A 25,276-nucleotide genomic window follows, 5' to 3' on the forward strand; every position below is an offset into this window, starting at 1 on the left:
GGTATTTCTTGCAATTTCTAATGTATATCCGACCATGAGATCGAAATATATTTTCTATTCTGAGGCTATTTTTGTTTTATTGAAACTCTTTCTCAAACAATCTGTCATAAAGGTCTGATTGGAATTGGCTAAATACGCCGATTAAGTGTGAATAATCAAATTCAATGTTGTTTAAAAAAAATATACTTCTATTATACAGTATACGCTATGAAGCATAACGTTTTATTTCGAAAGTAATCGGCTTAAAATGTGGACAGTATTTGTCATTCACTTGTATTATACTTTGACTTGTTTTTTTATTCGTTTTGATATTAATTTGCTTTGATTTCGGACTCTCGATTCTAATTGATATAAAAATATATGCACCGCTCTCAGCAAATAATGTGTTTTTAAAATAGGACATGAGCAAGCCATCTGCACAAAAAATTGGTGGATGGTATATCATGTCGTCTGCTAAAAAACGACAAAAGACCCCAGAGAATTTAGATGAAGAAGCACCATCCTGGAAAGAAATACTAGACGCCAATCAGACAAATCATGATGTTTATTCTCAATTTGCCAGGTTTCCAAGAAATACAATATTGCCTAGTCTAAAGCATAGAAAGGCACATGAACTAGAGGTAATATTGATGAAATGAGATATACATAAACATTGAAAATGCAATGGGGAATATGTCAAATAAACAACCCGACGAAAAAGAGCAGATAACAGCCAAAAACCACCAATGGGTCTTCAATGAAGCGAGAAAATCCCACACCCGGAGGCATGTTTAAGCTGGCCCCTAAACAAAAATGTATACTAGTTCAGTGATTATGGACGTCATACTAAACTCCGAAATATATAAAAAACTAAAATTAAATATCATACAATACTAACAAAGCCCAGAGGCTTCTTTCTTGTGACAGGCTAGGAAATGCGGAGGATTGAAACATGTTTTTTTTAGATCTCAACCCTCCCCCTTTACCTCTAGCCAATATAAAAATACAAACACACAACAATACGCACAGTAAAACTCAGTTTAAAAGAAGTCCAAGTCTGCTCTGTGTATTATTTTAACAAAAAAAATAGTAGAACAATTATTCTTTGATTGAACATGTATAACCCATTTTTGTTTCGTTTATATCAATGAACGCAATAAACCAAAGCATAATGCAAATTATATGTAATAGGCATTCACATGGCCAAAATCAAAAGAGAGGGAAATAATTATAATTACAGAACCATTCAGAGCTTTGATTGGATTTTGTTACCCGTAATGACCGTCAACGATTATCGAAAACTTTGCTTTTCAAATGAAGGTTGTACGAATGTTTTTTTTAATGTAATTTGAATATCTGATTATTAATTAAAAATACAGAAAATAAAATTGAAAAGGAATAAGTTAGCATATTTCAACACAATAGAAATCGCACAACAAAACACACTAGATTCACTGTACAATTTTTCACAATTGATAGAGTTAAGAAGGGTTAGTTCATTCCTGCACAAACATTGTCTTTATGCGTAGTACATCATGTTTTGTTTTCTTCAAAAAGCTCAAACATAAATAATTTGAAACTACAGAAGTCAGAAACTGGAAACAAGCCGTGAAACCATCGACTCGTCGACTGAAGTTTACTTGATATCTACATTTTGACAAGAGAACAGAAAGAAGGACATTCAAAGTATCCATGTTCATCGAATAAACTTTTTTATTTCAGCTACAGCGAAATTCACCACGACCCGACTTATATCAACTGAACAATAACTGGGCTGTGTGATATGCGTAGAGCTTAGTACGTTTAACCATTTATACCAGATCACTTCAATTCGTATGGATATATATATACATGTATATATATTATATATGTTAACCCGTATTACTAATGTAACAGTGTATTTTGAAAGTGCTTGAATGGTACACATTCTTTGGGGAATGTTTTCCCTTTTGTTATTGTGTACAAGTTTTTAGCTTTTACCACTTAGGGACATTTAAGATATTGTAATTTGATATACCTGTTGTGGGTAAACCATACTGAGATGACCTCTTATCAGTTTTTAGAATGCACAAAACATATCAATTCTTATAACATGATCATTTTATTATTGTTTGCTACATGCGTTTTTTGTATTCCTAAAACATTTTCGAGATGTTAATGTTTTTTTTATTATGTTTTATCATTAGAATAAAAATTATCATTTCTCATTAGCATTGCTCACTATTCTATAGAGAAAATTAAGAAAGATAATCCAAATGTTAATTTTAACCATTCGAAAAGTGAAAGCTGAAATTAAATTAATATGGATACCAGGTTATTGGGGTAACCTATATGGAATTGATATAAGAGGCGGTGGTGGTAATGATATCAACGGTACCAATTGCACTGCATCAGAGGTGCATTTCTACAATTTTATTTCTCATCAGTGTTGCTCGATAACAGTTTATTTGACAATAAAAAACCGAATACAAATATAGAAGAAATTATGAAACCAAAAATAACTAGGCGTGTAGCCAAACCCATTAGTTTTATTCAAGAGGAAAGTTTAAGCTCTTAATGAATGAATACCATAAAAATCAATAACTGTTATTTAATCAATAAAAGAATTTCCTTTGCCAAAACAAAATGCAAAAATAAAGAAATCAGCACAACACAAAAACAAAACACCAAAATAAAAAGTAAATAGACCGAAAAACCCAAAGTTATTTTGTCGAACACTTGTCATTTTTGTTGAGATAATAGATTGCAATAGATGGTCTCGATCTATATATTAATAGAAAAGTTTTGTTTTGCTATTAATATGTATGATTTTAATGAATAAAAAGACAATGAAAATACCAGAATAAACTATGTTTTCCAAAAAACTGATATTTGATATCGAGGTTGATATGATGTATAAAAAATAATCATATTAAAAACAGTACAATAGTATTAAATATAGTAGATATATTTGCTTTCGTGTTCGGTTTTCATTTCTAGGCTTTTTATAATGGGCAACCAAATAATGTTATGTCGTCTGCAAAAACAAAAGTCTCCAACAAACACCTTAAATGAAGAAGCATCGTACTAAAATGATAAACTAGAAACCAATCAGACAAATCAGACAAATCATGATAATTATCCACAACGTACAAGATTCCATAGGAATACAATCTTAAAAGCATCACATAGTACGCATCTTTGATTATTCTGCCCATCTTCAAGATTTTTTAAGGTAAGTTATGTTGATTGATTTTTTGATTGCTCTCCCATCTTTTAGTATCTTAGAAATAAAGATCAAAACCGATAGGACATAAATATATGATATCTGATAAAGTAGAATTAGTTTTGGTTACTCATTTCGCTCCACCTAAGATAGTAGAGGGGAATTTTGTTTTCTGGTCTGTAGGTCCGTTCGTTCGTCCAGTTGTCCGTCCGTCCGTCTTTCACGCTTCAGGTAAAAGTTTTTTGTCAAGGTATTTTTTGATGAAGTTAAATTCCAATCCAAATTAGAGTTTTTACCCCAATTTCACGGTCCACTTAACAAACAAAATGATAGTGTGAGTGGGCATCCGTGTACTATGGACACATTCTTGTTCTAAGATATTTCAGCGGAAGATGCTTACACCTTGTTGATAAATTTTCCGTATCGATTTCATAAACTTTACATGATGGTCTTAATGTTTATATTCTAGGTAGTGTCGTTGTTAATCACATAAATACATGGTAAAAGTGGTATTTTTATTTGTCTTTGTACAATTGAAACCTGAATTTTCCTCGTAGATTTTTTTTAGTTTTTTTTACTTTCTCTTATTTCTACTTGTTAATTATTTAAATGTTAGGCTAGTTTTAATAGAACGAACACCGCATATTCTTAACCCTATTGATTTCTTTAATTTATAGTATATATTTGAGGTGGGGTCAATGATCCGTTATTTGATTATCAGAAACATTGGATACCTAATCGTTTGATATAACAAAACAGGTACTTTATATCTATATATTAATGAAAATAGGTAATATGTACCATCATTTTCAGATTTCATTTGATAATTTTTTATTTAATTCGATATCATCAAACAGAAGGTTTTCTTCAAGGATCTTCAGTCATGCACTTATCATTTTAAACCTGAAATAAACTTCTTATATTAATACTCATCAGGTTGCAAAGAATCCCGCTCACACCGATACTAGTGAAACTTTTAAAAACTTTGTCATTAAAATTAGAAAGATCATATCATAAGAAATATATGTACTAAGTTGATTGGACTTCAACTTCATCAAAAACTACCTCGACCAAAACTTAAACCTGACGCGTGACAGACGGACGGACGAACAGACGGACAGGAGAACAGACGGACGGACTCACAGACCAAAAACTTAGGCATTTGTATGGGACAAAAAAAAGTAGCAAAAGATATAAGAGGGACATTCAAACTCATAGATTACAAACAAACTGACAACGTCATGGGAAACAGACACACAATATAACACAAGACACAACATAGAAAACTAAGACTAAGCAGCAAGAACCCCACCTTCAAACCGGGGGATGATCTCAGGTGCTTCACTATAAAAAGCCGATCCTGTTCCACATGTGGCATCCGTTATTAATTTTACATGGGAAAACAATAAACATGCCCTTAGTTTCACAAACGTATTATGCCAAACCAAAACACATTTTATCGGTTTCTAATAAATCCACTATCTTGAATACCAGGATACAAAATGTTTGGACTAGAGTTATTAAAAGTTAACTGATACTTTGGACTGTATGTATCTTGATTGTTTTTTTCATATGTTATGAGCATCTTTGTAAAAAAAAGAATTCAATTTTTCGTCTTTTTTCAATTTCTTGAAACAATTAAAGGGGAAACTTGTTATTTACACATTCCATGCTGAAGGGCTTATATATATTTTTCCAGTTTTTACCAGATTGTATGTACTATATACAAAAATTTTTTAGTTAATTTTATGCCTTAATTTTGGATTGAACTGCCTTCTGTTCCTCATTGTTCTTCAACTTCGTACTTTATTTTAACTTTTTAACTTTTTGAATTTAAGCGTCACAGATGAGTGTTTAGTTGTTAAAATTTGCGTATGGTGCATTTTTTTTTGAATCCTGGTATCTATGATGAGTTTATTTACACGCATACATATGTCATGTATATTTTACAGTCATATCAACAAGATCAATTATATGGACAGTAAATCTTATTTTATTATAATATATTCATCATTTTGTCTCTTATAATTTGACAAACATAATTATTCAAATAAACGCATTGCAATCCTTCATCGTCTATATTGTTTTCTTCTGCTCCTAGTGGTTTTACTTCTTCTGTAACTAGTGGTTTTACCTTCTCTGTAACTAGCGGTTTTACTTCTACTGTAACTAGTGGTTGTACTTCTATACGATGCTGTCTTCTTTTTTCGATAGCTATTATTCCCATGTCGAGATGTTTTTCTGCCGTAGCCATTTGGTTTATTGACTTTGAAAGCTGTCTTGTGCTTTGTTTTGTATTCGGATTCCTTCGGTTTAGATTTGCGATATCCACTATACCCCTGCCTTGGTCTTTTTCTGTCGTAGCCAGTTGTTTTCGAAGCTGTCTTATTCTTAGTTCTGTAACCGGATTGCTTCTTTGTTGATCTACGGTAGCTGTTATACCCTTGCCGAGATGTTTTACTAACGTAGCTAGTTCCTACTTTTGTTTGTTTATTTTTTATGAAATCATTTTCTTGTAATTGTTTCTTTACATCGTGTTTGTTATTATCAGGTTGGTCCGATTTTTGTAAGTTAGGGTCGACTTTGTTTTCTTGTGGCTCATTTTTGTTGTCGTTTTCAGTTTCTTTTATGATGAAATCTTTGACAGCATTCTGTATTTGGTACCTTTCTGGGTAAAATTAGAAAAAGAATGTTAAAAAAATAAAAAAAAATGAAATCGTCATGAGTCATTTCAAACGGAAGACACATCAGTAATTAAAGAGCGAATGGTTAATGAAAGTGACAGCCAAATTTAGATATGTGATTTTACAATAAATGAAGTCCTTCCTCATTGTAATCATCATAAAATATAATCAACAAGTGAATTTACGACTTAAACCCTTTTAAATCTTTCCTTCAAACAAACAATTTATTTTCAAGGACAATGTATTCCTTACTTTAACCATCTAAATCGAAGATGTAATAATTACCTACTTTTTCCAGTTGTCCGAACTTTGTTTGCACCTTTTAATGATAATCAGTTATATTTTGTTAGTAAAACAAGTGTGAGAAGATTTAAACGCCATGGCAAAAAAACATAACCACAACAAAGAAAACTAAAGACTAAGCAACACAAATCCTACCACAAAATGGAGATGATCCCAGATGCTCCAATAGGGCAAGCTACTCACTAGATATGAGTTGCATTTTTTATGAAATTACCGATATATAAGGATAATTGAAAATGATTGTTTTGATGGATGCAAATGCTCTTTTGATTACATTCCTGCTTGTTGATCTGGAATTTGCATGATCATGGATATGCTTTAATGATAATAACACGATTACTACATGACTTTTTTTATTGTGTCATACAAATGTTATCTGTTTGTTCATTTTACTTAATATTTACCAATTTTGCCAATTCTTAGTTTTCCTTTCTCTACATACAGATGGACCCGTATATCAAATTTCCCTGAAATTATATGACAAAACTAGCATAAATATGCACATCACACTACATTTTCTCCTTTTACTGGTTCACATTTCTTTATATTTTATAACAGCTATTTTTAATGTCTTGTGGAATTTCAATTCTTTTGTTTTCAAGAAAATAACGTGTCATCGCCAGTAAACTTTGTATTACCTTGACAAAAAAATCAATAACACCAATAACCAAGGATCTGAAATGCAGATTATCTTCATCTCAAACTTTCAATAAAAAATAAATCAAAGCAGACATTTTTGAAGTGAAGTTCTTTGAACAGAAAACAGATAATGCAGCTGTTTTCCAACGTATAACAATTTTAGAAAGTATCCTTATTCATCTGTGTATAAAAAAAGCCTACTGGGTCCTTGTTATACAATATTTAACAGTTGGTTATATTTAATGTAACCTATCTCAATACATTGTTTACATTTTTTCCTTACTAACATGCTATATGATATCAATTTAAAAAGACGAAGGCACACGTAAGGTTCTGTTTCCTTAATCCAATTTTCCTCAATTTCTTTGTTTTTAAAAATGCAAACAATCTTCACAAAATATCTTTCAACTTACCATTTTTTCCTACAAAATCAAGACAAAAGTCATTAAATGATTACAGTTAATGCAGTATGTTTTAGAAAATACAGAAAATGGTTTAATTTAAGAATGGATAAAACAATGATTAAATAGAAGTAAATAATAATCAGGCTTAGATTTTAACATGTTTTAGGATGATGGCTTGGTTAACATGACATCAATGTTTAAACAAAAGTGCGTTTGTAACAACCGCTTTTAAAAGAGTACACTGGAACACAAAATTAAAAACTTATTTTTATGAAAGTTGACATAAAAATCATCTCTATTATACAACTATACCCGTTAAGTAGAAACCATGATATTCAAATTCAAAGTCACTCTTCTTTGATTATTTGTAGTGAAGAAACTCATTCAATAAAGGTTTCAAAAACAAAATGTACTGTAAGTTTTTCGAATAATACCATCGCTTTAACTATTCATTAAACAAGATATTGACAGGCTTTTATTATGATATATTTAAAAAAATATTCCTGAAATGTGCTGCAAATAACACATTAGAGTTGAATGTGTTTTTTTGTGTTGAAGGCTATATGCTTTGTTCATGTTGATTGATTGTGAAATACTTATTATTTTAGAATCCATTTATCAAATATTTCGAGTGCTGACGTGATTTTATTTTCATCTTAATTGAAATCAAATCTTTTCTAGATCTGAAAGCTGGACAGTTCGTCGTATTCATATAAAAGTATTCGAATGAATAATAGCAAAGCTTTATGAAAAAAAAATGTTAATTAATAGAATACACATGACTATGAAATAAGAAATCGTTAAAATGCATAGCACATTAACAAGAGTATTTGGTATAATGCAAAATGTTATCAATTATATATATATATATGAACTAAATAGTTAAAAAAATACCTGGTGTTCCTTGTAGTCCTTGTGGACCTTGTGGTCCGGTTATTCCAACGCCTGCAAACACAAAAAAAAACATGGGTTAAAAAATTACAGAATTACATACACATTTTTGAGTTAGTATAGGAATAGTCGTCTGTATTTCATCCAATTACTGTTGTGGTATTAGATACAGATACACAATCAACGACTTATAAAACGAGCTTTGAGAAAGAAGATTACAAAATGTAATGAAATAACATGTTAAATGTATTTCTTTTTTCTTTTTTCTATGATTTAAAACATCTGTGCAAAATATTGAACAATTGCAGTACATTTTGTACAACTTAAAATACAAATGAGAATAAAACTGGGGAATATGTCAAAGAATATGTTAAAATCGATTTAAATATGTATCTGAAATAGATATTTAGTTTAAAAGGCAATGTAGAATAAATACAAAATTCGGCCCGATTCTTCTATTGTGTCACATCGATTCACGTTCATTTGTAAAACCTGAAGAATGTCACATGTAGAGCAGGATCTGTTTTTTTCTTTTAGATTTCATAAGTTCCTGCCTGGTTTTAGGTGGGATTTGTCCTGCTCAGTCTTTTATTATTGTGTTTTCGTCTGATTTCTTATTGTCATCAGGTTGTTAGTTGTGTAAGTTTTATGTCTCAATAGTATTATTGGCCTCTTTAAGAATATACAACATTGAAAAGATAGGGCAATCGGTTACAAATTATCATCTGGTATTGGAGTATTTGGTTTTGGAAGAAAAGGGTTAAGAAACATATCTTTCAAAAACCAATTAACGTTTGTTACAATTAATTTTCTTAATACATGTACATAATGAAAGCTTCTTCGATGTTCTTTTATATCCAATAATCCTTGAAAATCAGATCACCGACTTAACTAGTTTTTACTACAATTATATTAGTTGTAAAAACACTTATTCAACACGTATTATAATATATGCTGTCTGTAATTGGGTACATACTAGCATCTCCTTTGGCACCTATATGGCTATGTCTTTTACATAACAATTCAATAAAGCGCACAATTAGAAAAAGGTCTCCGTAAAGGGTAATATAGTGTTTGGCAGGGGATTTTTAACATGAAGTACAATATAATATTTGTCTGTAATTGGGTACATACCAGCATCTCCTTTGTCTCCTTTCTCTCCTTTACCTAACAAGTCAAACATTAACATTTAGCATGGCATAACAAGGTTAATTCCAATTTAAAAAAAACAAATGTACATATATTTGATACTCGATGATAGATTTTTGCCATTTTATGTTTGGGTTTGTTTTTGTTGAACTTCAGTGTTCCTCTTGTTCCTTTGTTTTCATCTTATGTTTCGTAAGTAACCCTATTTTGTTTTCTTTCATTTGATTTGTGACTTTGCAACACCATCATACTACTTCTGTCATTATTTATGACAAATATCAGAGATAACCAACTTCGGAAAGTGTATAACCGCAGTACTGTTGATACAGTGCTTTATAATATTTAGATACAAGACACATATGCAATGTTAAAAGTAAAATAACAAAAATACCGAAAATATAATACTATGGCTATGTTTTTTACATAACAATTCAAACAAGTGCTCAATTAGAAAAGGGTCTCCGTAAAGGGTAATATAGTGTTTGGCAGGGGATTGTTTGACATGAAGTACAATATAATATTTGTCTGTAATAGGGTACATACCTGCATCTCCTTTTTCTCCTTTATCTCCTTTTTCTCCTTTTTCTCCTTTGTCTCCTTTTACTGCATTATGTTCTATAGCTTCTATATATTGCAATAAAATTTAGAATACATTTTGTGTAAAAACGAGAACTTTTAAGTAGATTTGTGAAATACGATGCAGCATCTGACCAACGGAACTGTGTTCACTTTCTACTCTTATGCGTTATTGCATTTTCTAATAAATATGATAATCTTAAAGAAATATCTTAATATTGTATAGAAATTCATAACTTTTTTATAACGTAAACTTACTCAAAGCAAGGCTACAGATACAGGTACAATTATTTACGATAAAGGGAGAAAGGAACATAAACAGGGTAACCGTCCATTGTTACGTCCCTCTTTTAAAGGTTTGGATTTTATTTCAAATAAATGAAAATAATCTTTTAAAATTATCTTACAACTCACCTTCAGTTTCTACAAACAAAGTGTTGATACATGATTTAGTTTTAAGCGATTTTAGTGATAGATACAATACCCCAATGCCTTTATTTATTTTTTACAATATGAAGGATGTTTGCAGTATTTGCCATTCTTGAGCACATGAGTTTATACCATTGGCGCTCGGTTATGAAAGTTTATTCATTATTCGGAACAAAGATCGTGCTCGAAACACCAAACACAGCATTTTGAATGGTTTAATGCGTACTAAGAATTGTATGATCCCTATGATGGGTAATGGTTGGATATGTTTATATAATCTTATTTTATATTGTAGTGTTTTGTGGACCCTTTTTTCGTCGGTTTTCCTTTTGCCATGAAGTTAGTAATTATGCTTAAGCATATCAATTCATAATATTCTCATAGACATCTTCGGCCTCTCATAAGTCCAAACCGTATACATGAAATTAGAAAGAAGTTTTTCGGTTATCATATTTGTTTTAAAGACCCTCATTATAAACTTTGTAATAAGAAATAACACATACATGAAACCATCGTTTAAAAGTGTTCAGTAAAAGTGACATTAAAAAGGCAGTTGAAAGAAAATCACATCACTTTTAGAACAAAGTGCTTACTTTGTATTATTTTGTCATTAGGATTTGAATTAAGAATTAATAAACAAAATGATAACAAAAAATGGTAACATTATTTAAATTTGTTTTAAAGAGAACATGTAATTAGCATTGACAAAACAGACTAGTCTAGTAGTATAAACAATTGAGTGATATAAAGAATCATCCCAATTTAACCACTATACCTGTTAAGAGGAAAACTTTTATATGATAATTTAAATGAAAATGAATAATACTTGATTATTTCATTTGTAGTTAATGATTCTTATCAAATAAAGTTCCTGAAGGGGGCACATACCACTTCAGGGAAGTAACTCTAAAAATGGTTGAATAAAAATTCACGACGTTATATTGCTAAAGAAAACATTTAACTTTTCGCAAACCTAAATAAGTGTATAATATGTCAAACTTGTTTATATCCAATAAAATTTTCCGTTAAAGTATATAGATCAATAAGTATGTGTAAGTCGAATACGACAGCTTTGTTACTAACACAATGTTCATATACATATTACCTGATGATATAAAATGTTACCATTCACATTGGCAATTTATATAAACAAAGTTATTTGATACAATACTAAATGGAGCACACATATATGTACGAAATAATCAAAATATATATTTAAATACCTGGTGGGAGTTGTATTTGTCGTGGTTCTTGTTGTCTAGCAGGTGCAATACCTGTCAACAAAAAATAAACCCTCCGTTTTAAACAGTAACGGAATTATATACATAAATCAGGCTGTTTTTCACTTTTTTGTCATTTATTCAACAGGTTCTGATATCCTTGTAATGTTGTAAGTGTCATAAAGGTTTTTTGGAATAAAAATATTTTAGCATTTGAGAAAGAAACGTAACACCGCCAATGCACTTTATAATACATCAACACTCATTCAATTTATCAAACATATATAATGCTGGATTGTGTTTATCTTTAATCTTTTGTTTAAAAGTTTGATAAAAAATGAAATCAAAGCACATTTAACAAAAAGGAAAAATAGGACTATGAGTTTAAAGTCATAGATATGAACTGTAAACTGACAACATAGCTGTTTGTCTTCATACAACTTTTTCAGGAATTTCTAACTAAATTGTATATAAAAAGGCAACTGGTGCTATGCAGAACTGTTTTGCAATTAAAGTCTGTACAGCATGCCTGATTTCGCGTCAATCAGTTGTACCCATTTGACATTCTTAAACATAAAACTTTTTTATATTTTCTGAACATTTCATACCTTAAAGTTGTTTGGACAAAGTTATAAATAAGAATACTAATCTTTGGCTCTGTTTCAAAAAGCAAAATTACTAAATATATTGATAACCATACTTGGTGGTCCTGGCGGTCCTGGTGGTCCCGGTGGGCCTTGTAGTCCTTGTGGACCTTCTGGTCCAGTTAGTCCAATACCTGCAAACAAACCAAAAATACTTCATGTGTTTATCGGTTATTGAATAATATACATTCGTTATGATATTATTTAAATCATTGCTTTTTTCGTTATTTATGCTGTGGTCCTGAAAGTGAGAAAAAAAATCATTATGATAATGCTTTTACAACAAATTTAATAGATAGAATCAAACATTGGTAATAGTTAAAATTTACCATTTCCTTTGTTTCTTTTGATATAGTGGAGAGCTTCTACCTGCGGCTCGAAATTTGAACAGCTATCCTAAATATTATCTCAAGAAATAAAAAGATCAGTCGTAAAAATTTCAATCACAACTATTCGTAATCAATAGGTCAAATGTTTTGCTCGGGTGCCACATGTGGTGCAGCATCTGCTAACCTTCCAAGGCACCTGAAATCAACCCCAGTTTTGATGTGGGTTGATGTTGCTCAGTCTTTAAATTTCTATATTGTTTTTTGTGTACTATTATTTTTCTTTTTCATTTTTGACAATGGCGCTGTAAGTTTATTTTCGATTTATGAGTTTGAATGTTCCTCTGGTATATTTCGCCCCTCTTGTGCAACGAATTGTAGAATATACTACCTTCAACTCCTTGAGGTCCTTGAGGTCCTTGTGATCCTGAAAATTAAACGAAGATTAAATATCATAAGAACAGAGGTATGAAACGTAGTAACGGTCAAGCGATTTATTTACTATAAGCATGTGTGTATAGATAAAGGAAAATATGGTGTGAGTGCCAATGAGACAACTCTGTGTTTGTTTACATCAATCACGTGTGTGGTTCTTTAAATCAAATACATGTTGCGTGTTTATGTTCAATTTGATAGGATTGTATATACACACAATGCCGATTTTACTGTTATATGCATTCATGATATTCGCAAAAAGCATGATTTATGTATTACTTAAGGGGTTAAGAGCAATTGCACAACACATATCTTTTTACTTGTTATTGTGCTTTGAAAGGTATCATATAGTTCTTTTCTCTCAACATTTAAAATAACTATCTTCTGTTGATTCACTTGTATTCGTAACGATGTTATGCTTGATTGCGTGGGAAAGTGTGGACAACGGATTTTATTGTTCAAAGAAATTTACATTATCAAGGCTTGTATACAAATGTTGCTAAACACAAGCAATTTAATATTCACTTAAATACAATAATACTTCAATTATCGAAAGAGTGTACCCTTGAAAATACGACGAATCCGCAGTGAGCAAATACGATAAATTGTAACTAGAACATGTAGAATACAGTTTATTTACTCGTTGAAACATACCAGTTTCTCCTTTGGGTCCTTGAGGTCCTGGTTTTCCTGAAAGTCAGAGATGATATAAGTCCATCATTATGATACTTTCAAAAGATATTTTATTTTCAAGAACCTGACATTGGTATGAGCTAAAGGGTCTAATGTGTACCATGTTCGTCGTTTACTTTATATTTCTTTAACACATTTATATGCAATATCCGAAAATGTAAACAGCTCTTCAAATATGTTATCTAAGGAACTAAACGGATGATTTGTAAGCAAAGATTCAAAATGTTTGTAATGATAAGAATGTCGACATATAATTGCAAGCAATTTGTTCAATTACATTAAACTTAAATGTGTAATTTGAAACATAACAGATACTGTGCAATTAATCATATTGTTCTTTTCTCTCAACATTTTAAATAACTATCTTCTTTTTATTCCTTTGTATTCGTAGGAATGGTATTGCTGATTGCGTGGGAAAGTGTGGACAACGGATTTTATTGGTCAACGAAATTCACATTTTTCAACCTGGTATACAAAAAATGACAAACTCAAGAAATTAAAAATCCACAAAAATAAAATAAGACTTCAATTTACAAAAGTTTGTATGTGGCTTGAAAACTGAACAATAAGTCCAAAACGTTATCGAAGAAATCAAAAAGATGATTTGTAAGCAACGTTAAAAAATGTTTGTAATAAAAACAATGTTAAAATATAATTGCAAGTGATTTGTTTAACCACATGAAAGTTATATGTGTATTTTTAAGAATGCATACCATTGGCTCCGTTTTGTCCGTCTGCGCCTGAAAGTTAGATAAGATATGCTAGTATAAGTACAAAACATCAACGTTATCTGTTTTAATAATATATGACTTTTAGTTGTTAGTGTGCTTTGACAGGTATTATATTTTTCTTTAATCTCAACATTTCAGATAACTATCTTCTTTTGATTCATTTGTATTTGTAAGGATGTACGGCTGATTTTGTGGGAAAACGTGAACAACCAATGTTATAGTTCAAAGGAATACTCATTGTTAAAGGTTGCATAAGAACGTTGGTAAAACCACGAAATTAAATATCCACTTACATACAATAAGACTTCTATTATCAAAAGAGTGTACCCTTTAAAATCAGACGAATACGCAGTGTGCGTTGTTTGCAAATTCAACAGACAAACTACAGTGCTATTAGGGGATTTGTTCAAACTATCAATTTTAATGGTTAAATTCTTTTTTTTTTAAAAGTAAATGAATAGTTTGATTAAAATTTTGATGAAACGTATTTCTTTTGATATTTATTATTTGTGTCTTGTGAGCAAATACGATAAATTGTAACCAGAATGCATTTTTTTTACACGTTGATACATACCAGTTTCTCCTTTGGGTCCTTGAGGTCCTGGTGTTCCTGAAAGTCAGAGATATTTAAAGGTCATCATTATGGTACTTTTCAAAGAAGTTTTATTTTCAAGAATCTGACATTGGTATGAGTTAAAGTGGTTTAATGTGTACCAAGTTCGTCGTTTACTTTATATTTCTTTAAAACATTTATATGCGATATGCAAATACATAAACAGCTATCCAAATATGGCATTAAACGGATGATTTGTCAGCAATGGTTTAAAGGGTTTGTAATGATTAGAATGTTTACATATAATTGCAAGTATTTTGTTTAATCTCATTAAACTTAAATGTGTATTTGCAAGCATAAAAGATAATGTGCAAACAAGGTGAAGTTGGCATAAACACGAAAATTGATACATACCATTGGCTCCGTTTGATCCTAAAAGTTAGAGAAAATAGGATAGCATAAGTTCAATAATATAAAAAAATATCTTTTTATTTGTTATTATGGTTTGACTGGTATCATATTGTTATCTTCTCTCAAAATTTCAGATAACTATCTTCTTTTTATTCCTTTGTATTCGTAGGAATGGTATTGCAGATTGCGTGGGAAGGTGTGGACAACGGATTTTATTGGTCAAAGAAATTCACATTTTTCAACCTGGTAATCAAAAGTTGGCAAACTCAAGAAATTAAAAATCCACAAAAATAAAATAAGACTTCAATTTAAAAAAGTTTGTATGTGGCTTGAAAACTGAACAATTAGTCCAAAACGTTATCGAAGAAATCAAAAAGATGATTTGTAAGCAACGTTAAAAAATGTTTGTAATAAAAACAATGTTAAAATATACTTGCAAGTGATTTGTTTAACCACATGAAAGTTATATGTGTATTTTTAAGAATGCATACCATTGGCTCCGTTTTGTCCGTCTGCGCCTGAAAGTAAGATAAGATATGCTAGTATAAGTACAATACATCAACGTTATCTGTTTTAAAAATATATGACTTTTAGTTGTTAGTGTGCTTTGACAGGTATTATATTTTTCTTTAATCTCAACATTTCAGATAACTATCTTCTTTTGATTCATTTGTATTTGTAAGGATGTATGGCTGATTTTGTGGGAAAACGTGAACAACCAATTTTATAGTTCAAAGGAATACTCATTGTTAAAGGTTGCATAAGAACGTTGGTAAAACCACGAAATTAAATATCCACTAACATACAATAAGACTTATATTATCAAAAGAGTGTACCCTTTAAAATCAGACGAATACGCAGTGTGCGTTGTTTGCAAATTCAACAGACAAACTACAGTGCTATTAGGGGATTTGTTCAAACTATCACTTTTAATGGTTAAATTCTTTTTTTTTAAAAAGTAAATGAATAGTTTGATTAAAATTTTGATGAAACGTATTTCTTTTGATATTTATTATTTGTGTCTTGTGAGCAAATACGATAAATTGTAACCAGAATGCATTTTTTTTACACGTTGATACATACCAGTTTCTCCTTTGGGTCCTTGAGGTCCTGGTGTTCCTGAAAGTCAGAGATATTTAAAGGTCATCATTATGGTACTTTTCAAAGAAGTTTTATTTTCAAGAACCTGACATTGGTATGCGTTAAAGTGGTTTAATGTGTACCAAGTTCGTCGTTTACTTTATATTTCTTTAAAAACATTTATATGCGATATGCAAATACATAAACAGCTATCCAAATTTGGCATTAAACGGATGATTTGTCAGCAATGGTTCAAAGGGTTTGTAATGATTAGAATGTTTACATATAATTGCAAGTATTTTGTTTAATCTCATTAAACTTAAATGTGTATTTGCAAGCATAACGAATGCTGTGCAAACAAGGTGAAGTTGGCATAAACACGAAAATTGATACATACCATCGGCTCCGTTTGATCCTAAAAGTTAGAGAAAATAGGATAGCATAAGTTCAATAATATAAGAAAATATCTTTTTATTTGTTAATATGGTTTGACTGGTATCATATTGTTCTTTTCTCTCAAAATTTCAGATAACTTTATTCTTTTTATTCCTTTGTATTCGTAGGAATGGTATTGCAGATTGCGTGGGAAGGTGTGGACAACGGATTTTATTGGTCAAAGAAATTCACATTTTTCAACCTGGTAATCAAAAGTTGGCAAACTCAAGAAATTAAAAATCCACAAAAATAAAATAAGACTTCAATTTAAAAAAGTTTGTATGTGGCTTGAAAACTGAACAATTAGTCCAAAACGTTATCGAAGAAATCAAAAAGATGATTTGTAAGCAACGTTAAAAAATGTTTGTAATAAAAACAATGTTAAAATATACTTGCAAGTGATTTGTTTAACCACATGAAAGTTATATGTGTATTTTTAAGAATGCATACCATTGGCTCCGTTTTGTCCGTCTGCGCCTGAAAGTAAGATAAGATATGCTAGTATAAGTACAATACATCAACGTTATCTGTTTTAAAAATATATGACTTTTAGTTGTTAGTGTGCTTTGACAGGTATTATATTTTTCTTTAATCTCAACATTTCAGATAACTATCTTCTTTTGATTCATTTGTATTTGTAAGGATGTATGGCTGATTTTGTGGGAAAACGTGAACAACCAATTTTATAGTTCAAAGGAATACTCATTGTTAAAGGTTGCATAAGAACGTTGGTAAAACCACGAAATTAAATATCCACTAACATACAATAAGACTTATATTATCAAAAGAGTGTACCCTTTAAAATCAGACGAATACGCAGTGTGCGTTGTTTGCAAATTCAACAGACAAACTACAGTGCTATTAGGGGATTTGTTCAAACTATCACTTTTAATGGTTAAATTCTTTTTTTTTAAAAAGTAAATGAATAGTTTGATTAAAATTTTGATGAAACGTATTTCTTTTGATATTTATTATTTGTGTCTTGTGAGCAAATACGATAAATTGTAACCAGAATGCATTTTTTTTACACGTTGATACATACCAGTTTCTCCTTTGGGTCCTTGAGGTCCTGGTGTTCCTGAAAGTCAGAGATATTTAAAGGTCATCATTATGGTACTTTTCAAAGAAGTTTTATTTTCAAGAACCTGACATTGGTATGAGTTAAAGTGGTTTAATGTGTACCAAGTTCGTCGTTTACTTTATATTTCTTTAAAAACATTTATATGCGATATGCAAATACATAAACAGCTATCCAAATTTGGCATTAAACGGATGATTTGTCAGCAATGGTTCAAAGGGTTTGTAATGATTAGAATGTTTACATATAATTGCAAGTATTTTGTTTAATCTCATTAAACTTAAATGTGTATTTGCAAGCATAACGAATGCTGTGCAAACAAGGTGAAGTTGGCATAAACACGAAAATTGATACATACCATCGGCTCCGTTTGATCCTAAAAGTTAGAGAAAATAGGATAGCATAAGTTCAATAATATAAGAAAATATCTTTTTATTTGTTAATATGGTTTGACTGGTATCATATTGTTCTTTTCTCTCAAAATTTCAGATAACTTTATTCTTTTTATTCCTTTGTATTCGTAGGAATGGTATTGCAGATTGCGTGGGAAGGTGTGGACAACGGATTTTATTGGTCAAAGAAATTCACATTTTTCAACCTGGTAATCAAAAGTTGGCAAACTCAAGAAATTAAAAATCCACAAAAATAAAATAAGACTTCAATTTAAAAAAGTTTGTATGTGGCTTGAAAACTGAACAATTAGTCCAAAACGTTATCGAAGAAATCAAAAAGATGATTTGTAAGCAACGTTAAAAAATGTTTGTAATAAAAACAATGTTAAAATATACTTGCAAGTGATTTGTTTAACCACATGAAAGTTATATGTGTATTTTTAAGAATGCATACCATTGGCTCCGTTTTGTCCGTCTGCGCCTGAAAGTAAGATAAGATATGCTAGTATAAGTACAATACATCAACGTTATCTGTTTTAAAAATATATGACTTTTAGTTGTTAGTGTGCTTTGACAGGTATTATATTTTTCTTTAATCTCAACATTTCAGATAACTATCTTCTTTTGATTCATTTGTATTTGTAAGGATGTATGGCTGATTTTGTGGGAAAACGTGAACAACCAATTTTATAGTTCAAAGGAATACTCATTGTTAAAGGTTGCATAAGAACGTTGGTAAAACCACGAAATTAAATATCCACTAACATACAATAAGACTTATATTATCAAAAGAGTGTACCCTTTAAAATCAGACGAATACGCAGTGTGCGTTGTTTGCAAATTCAACAGACAAACTACAGTGCTATTAGGGGATTTGTTCAAACTATCACTTTTAATGGTTAAATTCTTTTTTTTAAAAAAGTAAATGAATAGTTTGATTAAAATTTTGATGAAACGTATTTCTTTTGATATTTATTATTTGTGTCTTGTGAGCAAATACGATAAATTGTAACCAGAATGCATTTTTTTTACACGTTGATACATACCAGTTTCTCCTTTGGGTCCTTGAGGTCCTGGTGTTCCTGAAAGTCAGAGATATTTAAAGGTCATCATTATGGTACTTTTCAAAGAAGTTTTATTTTCAAGAACCTGACATTGGTATGAGTTAAAGTGGTTTAATGTGTACCAAGTTCGTCGTTTACTTTATATTTCTTTAAAAACATTTATATGCGATATGCAAATACATAAACAGCTATCCAAATTTGGCATTAAACGGATGATTTGTCAGCAATGGTTCAAAGGGTTTGTAATGATTAGAATGTTTACATATAATTGCAAGTATTTTGTTTAATCTCATTAAACTTAAATGTGTATTTGCAAGCATAACGGATACTGTGCAAACAAGGTGAAGTTGGCATAAACACGAAAATTGATACATACCATTGGCTCCGTTTGATCCTAAAAGTTAGAGAAAATAGGATAGCATAAGTTCAATAATATAAAAAAATATCTTTTTATTTGTTATTATGGTTTGACTGGTATCATATTGTTATCTTCTCTCAAACTTTCAGATAACTATCTTCTTTTTATTCCTTTGTATTCGTAGGAATGGTATTGCAGATTGCGTGGGAAGGTGTGGACAACGGATTTTATTGGTCAAAGAAATTCACATTTTTCAACCTGGTAATCAAAAGTTGGCAAACTCAAGAAATTAAAAATCCACAAAAATAAAATAAGACTTCAATTTAAAAAAGTTTGTATGTGGCTTGAAAACTGAACAATTAGTCCAAAACGTTATCGAAGAAATCAAAAAGATGATTTGTAAGCAACGTTAAAAAATGTTTGTAATAAAAACAATGTTAAAATATACTTGCAAGTGATTTGTTTAACCACATGAAAGTTATATGTGTATTTTTAAGAATGCATACCATTGGCTCCGTTTTGTCCGTCTGCGCCTGAAAGTAAGATAAGATATGCTAGTATAAGTACAATACATCAACGTTATCTGTTTTAAAAATATATGACTTTTAGTTGTTAGTGTGCTTTGACAGGTATTATATTTTTCTTTAATCTCAACATTTCAGATAACTATCTTCTTTTGATTCATTTGTATTTGTAAGGATGTATGGCTGATTTTGTGGGAAAACGTGAACAACCAATTTTATAGTTCAAAGGAATACTCATTGTTAAAGGTTGCATAAGAACGTTGGTAAAACCACGAAATTAAATATCCACTAACATACAATAAGACTTATATTATCAAAAGAGTGTACCCTTTAAAATCAGACGAATACGCAGTGTGCGTTGTTTGCAAATTCAACAGACAAACTACAGTGCTATTAGGGGATTTGTTCAAACTATCACTTTTAATGGTTAAATTCTTTTTTTTTAAAAAGTAAATGAATAGTTTGATTAAAATTTTGATGAAACGTATTTCTTTTGATATTTATTATTTGTGTCTTGTGAGCAAATACGATAAATTGTAACCAGAATGCATTTTTTTTACACGTTGATACATACCAGTTTCTCCTTTGGGTCCTTGAGGTCCTGGTGTTCCTGAAAGTCAGAGATATTTAAAGGTCATCATTATGGTACTTTTCAAAGAAGTTTTATTTTCAAGAACCTGACATTGGTATGAGTTAAAGTGGTTTAATGTGTACCAAGTTCGTCGTTTACTTTATATTTCTTTAAAAACATTTATATGCGATATGCAAATACATAAACAGCTATCCAAATTTGGCATTAAACGGATGATTTGTCAGCAATGGTTCAAAGGGTTTGTAATGATTAGAATGTTTACATATAATTGCAAGTATTTTGTTTAATCTCATTAAACTTAAATGTGTATTTGCAAGCATAACGAATGCTGTGCAAACAAGGTGAAGTTGGCATAAACACGAAAATTGATACATACCATCGGCTCCGTTTGATCCTAAAAGTTAGAGAAAATAGGATAGCATAAGTTCAATAATATAAGAAAATATCTTTTTATTTGTTAATATGGTTTGACTGGTATCATATTGTTCTTTTCTCTCAAAATTTCAGATAACTTTATTCTTTTTATTCCTTTGTATTCGTAGGAATGGTATTGCAGATTGCGTGGGAAGGTGTGGACAACGGATTTTATTGGTCAAAGAAATTCACATTTTTCAACCTGGTAATCAAAAGTTGGCAAACTCAAGAAATTAAAAATCCACAAAAATAAAATAAGACTTCAATTTAAAAAAGTTTGTATGTGGCTTGAAAACTGAACAATTAGTCCAAAACGTTATCGAAGAAATCAAAAAGATGATTTGTAAGCAACGTTAAAAAATGTTTGTAATAAAAACAATGTTAAAATATACTTGCAAGTGATTTGTTTAACCACATGAAAGTTATATGTGTATTTTTAAGAATGCATACCATTGGCTCCGTTTTGTCCGTCTGCGCCTGAAAGTAAGATAAGATATGCTAGTATAAGTACAATACATCAACGTTATCTGTTTTAAAAATATATGACTTTTAGTTGTTAGTGTGCTTTGACAGGTATTATATTTTTCTTTAATCTCAACATTTCAGATAACTATCTTCTTTTGATTCATTTGTATTTGTAAGGATGTATGGCTGATTTTGTGGGAAAACGTGAACAACCAATTTTATAGTTCAAAGGAATACTCATTGTTAAAGGTTGCATAAGAACGTTGGTAAAACCACGAAATTAAATATCCACTAACATACAATAAGACTTATATTATCAAAAGAGTGTACCCTTTAAAATCAGACGAATACGCAGTGTGCGTTGTTTGCAAATTCAACAGACAAACTACAGTGCTATTAGGGGATTTGTTCAAACTATCACTTTTAATGGTTAAATTCTTTTTTTTAAAAAAGTAAATGAATAGTTTGATTAAAATTTTGATGAAACGTATTTCTTTTGATATTTATTATTTGTGTCTTGTGAGCAAATACGATAAATTGTAACCAGAATGCATTTTTTTTACACGTTGATACATACCAGTTTCTCCTTTGGGTCCTTGAGGTCCTGGTGTTCCTGAAAGTCAGAGATATTTAAAGGTCATCATTATGGTACTTTTCAAAGAAGTTTTATTTTCAAGAACCTGACATTGGTATGAGTTAAAGTGGTTTAATGTGTACCAAGTTCGTCGTTTACTTTATATTTCTTTAAAAACATTTATATGCGATATGCAAATACATAAACAGCTATCCAAATTTGGCATTAAACGGATGATTTGTCAGCAATGGTTCAAAGGGTTTGTAATGATTAGAATGTTTACATATAATTGCAAGTATTTTGTTTAATCTCATTAAACTTAAATGTGTATTTGCAAGCATAACGGATACTGTGCAAACAAGGTGAAGTTGGCATAAACACGAAAATTGATACATACCATTGGCTCCGTTTGATCCTAAAAGTTAGAGAAAATAGGATAGCATAAGTTCAATAATATAAAAAAATATCTTTTTATTTGTTATTATGGTTTGACTGGTATCATATTGTTATCTTCTCTCAAACTTTCAGATAACTATCTTCTTTTTATTCCTTTGTATTCGTAGGAATGGTATTGCAGATTGCGTGGGAAGGTGTGGACAACGGATTTTATTGGTCAAAGAAATTCACATTTTTCAACCTGGTAATCAAAAGTTGGCAAACTCAAGAAATTAAAAATCCACAAAAATAAAATTAGACTTCAATTTACAAAAGTTTGTATGTGGCTTGAAAACTGAACAATAAGTCCAAAACGTTATCGAAGAAATCAAAAAGATGATTTGTAAGCAACGTTAAAAAATGTTTGTAATAAAAACAATGTTAAAATATAAATGCAAGTGATTTGTTTAACCACATGAAAGTTATATGTGTATTTTTAAGAATGCATACCATTGGCTCCGTTTTGTCCGTCTGCGCCTGAAAGTAAGATAAGATATGCTAGTATAAGTACAATACATCAACGTTATCTGTTTTAAAAATATATGACTTTTAGTTGTTAGTGTGCTTTGACAGGTATTATATTTTCTTTAATCTCAACATTTCAGATAACTATCTTCTTTTAAATCATTTGTATTTGTAAGGATGTACGGCTGATTTTGTGGGAAAACGTGAACAACCAATTTTATAGTTCAAAGGAATACTCATTGTTAAAGGTTGCATAAGAACGTTGGTAAAACCACGAAATTAAATATCCACTAACATACAATAAGACTTCTATTATCAAAAGAGTGTACCCTTTAAAATCAGACGAATACGCAGTGTGCGTTGTTTGCAAATTCAACAGACAAACTACAGTGCTATTAGGGGATTTGTTCAAACTATCACTTTTAATGGTTAAATTTTTTTTTTTTTTTTTAAAGTAAATGAATAGTTTGATTAAAATTTTGATGAAACGTATTTCTTTTGATATTTATTTTTCGTGTCTTGTGAGCAAACACGATAAATTGTAACCAAAATGCATTTTTTTTACACGTTGATACATACCAGTTTCTCCTTTGGGTCCTTGAGGTCCTGGTGTTCCTGAAAGTCAGAGATATTTAAAGGTCATCATTATGGTACTTTTCAAAGAAGTTTTATTTTCAAGAACCTGATATTGGTATGAGTTAAAGTGGTTTAATGTGTACCAAGTTCGTCGTTTACTTTATATTTCTTTAAAAACATTTATATGCGATATGCAAATACATAAACAGCTATCCAAATATGGCATTAAACGGATGATTTGTCAGCAATGGTTGAAATGGTTTGTAATGATTAGAATGTTTACATATAATTGCAAGTATTTTGTTTAATCTCATTAAACTTAAATGTGTATTTGCAAGCATAACGGATACTGTGCAAACAAGGTGAAGTTGGCATAAACACGAAAATTGATACATACCATCGGCTCCGTTTGATCCTAAAAGTTAGAGAAAATAGGATAGCATAAGTTCAATAATATAAAAAAATATCTTTTTATTTGTTAATATGGTTTGACTGGTATCATATTGTTCTTTTCTCTCAAAATTTCAGATAACTTTATTCTTTTTATTCATTTGTATTCGTAGGAATGGTATTGCAGATTGCGTGGGAAGGTGTGGACAACGGATTTTATTGGTCAAAGAAATTCACATTTTTCAACCTGGTAATCAAAAGTTGGCAAACTCAAGAAATTAAAAATCCACAAACATAAAATAAGACTTCAATTTACAAAAGTTTGTATGTGGCTTGAAAACTGAACAATAAGTCCAAAACGTTATCGAAGAAATCAAAAAGATGATTTGTAAGCAACGTTAAAAAATGTTTGTAATAAAAAGTAAAATCACAAAAATACTGAACTCAGAGGAAAATCAATTTGGAAAGTCCATAATCACATGGCAAAATCAAAAAACAAAACGCATCAAAAACGAATGGACAAGAACAATGTTAAAATATAATTGCAAGTGATTTGTTTAACCACATGAAAGTTATATGTGTATTTTTAAGAATGCATACCATTGGCTCCGTTTTGTCCGTCTGCGCCTGAAAGTAAGATAAGATATGCTAGTATAAGTACAATACATCAACGTTATCTGTTTTAAAAATATATGACTTTTAGTTGTTAGTGTGCTTTGACAGGTATTATATTTTCTTTAATCTCAACATTTCAGATAACTATCTTCTTTTAAATCATGTGTATTTGTAAGGATGTACGGCTGATTTTGTGGGAAAACGTGAACAACCAATTTTATAGTTCAAAGGAATACTCATTTTTAAAGGTTGCATAAGAACGTTGGTAACACCACGAAATTAAATATCCACTAACATACAATAAGACTTCTATTATCAAAAGAGGGTACCCTTTAAAATCAGACGAATACGCAGTGTGCGTTGTTTGCAAATTCAACAGACAAACTACAGTGCTATTAGGGGATTTGTTCAAACTATCACTTTTAATGGTTTAATTCTTTTTTTTTAAAAGTAAATGAATAGTTTGATTAAAATTTTGATGAAACGTATTTCTTTTGATATTTATTATTCGTGTCTTGTGAGCAAATACGATAAATTGTAACCAGAA

The 25,276-nt window shown here is 30.3% G+C and overlaps 1 protein-coding gene across 1 annotated transcript in view; it reads right to left on the reverse strand.

Moving 5' to 3' along the window:
* Positions 1-5,253: 5,253 nt before the first annotated feature.
* The window catches only part of LOC134700276 (collagen alpha-1(I) chain-like), a 159,033-nt gene continuing 139,010 nt past the window's right edge, over positions 5,254-25,276 (reverse strand). The window contains exons 97-113 of the mRNA XM_063561634.1: positions 24,122-24,139; positions 22,646-22,663; positions 21,172-21,189; positions 19,698-19,715; positions 18,224-18,241; positions 16,750-16,767; positions 15,276-15,293; positions 13,539-13,574; positions 12,841-12,876; positions 12,180-12,257; positions 11,483-11,533; positions 9,798-9,878; positions 9,240-9,272; positions 8,109-8,159; positions 7,224-7,232; positions 6,576-6,638; positions 5,254-5,852 (exon numbers count right to left, since the gene is read on the reverse strand). Coding sequence (XP_063417704.1) covers positions 5,254-5,852; positions 6,576-6,638; positions 7,224-7,232; positions 8,109-8,159; positions 9,240-9,272; positions 9,798-9,878; positions 11,483-11,533; positions 12,180-12,257; positions 12,841-12,876; positions 13,539-13,574; positions 15,276-15,293; positions 16,750-16,767; positions 18,224-18,241; positions 19,698-19,715; positions 21,172-21,189; positions 22,646-22,663; positions 24,122-24,139 — 1,163 coding nt within the window. The remainder of the gene's footprint in view (positions 5,853-6,575; positions 6,639-7,223; positions 7,233-8,108; positions 8,160-9,239; positions 9,273-9,797; positions 9,879-11,482; positions 11,534-12,179; positions 12,258-12,840; positions 12,877-13,538; positions 13,575-15,275; positions 15,294-16,749; positions 16,768-18,223; positions 18,242-19,697; positions 19,716-21,171; positions 21,190-22,645; positions 22,664-24,121; positions 24,140-25,276) is intronic.

This window comes from Mytilus trossulus, unplaced genomic scaffold (genome assembly GCF_036588685.1).
Source record: "Mytilus trossulus isolate FHL-02 unplaced genomic scaffold, PNRI_Mtr1.1.1.hap1 h1tg000128l__unscaffolded, whole genome shotgun sequence".
In the NCBI taxonomy this organism is placed as follows: domain Eukaryota; kingdom Metazoa; phylum Mollusca; class Bivalvia; order Mytilida; family Mytilidae; genus Mytilus; species Mytilus trossulus.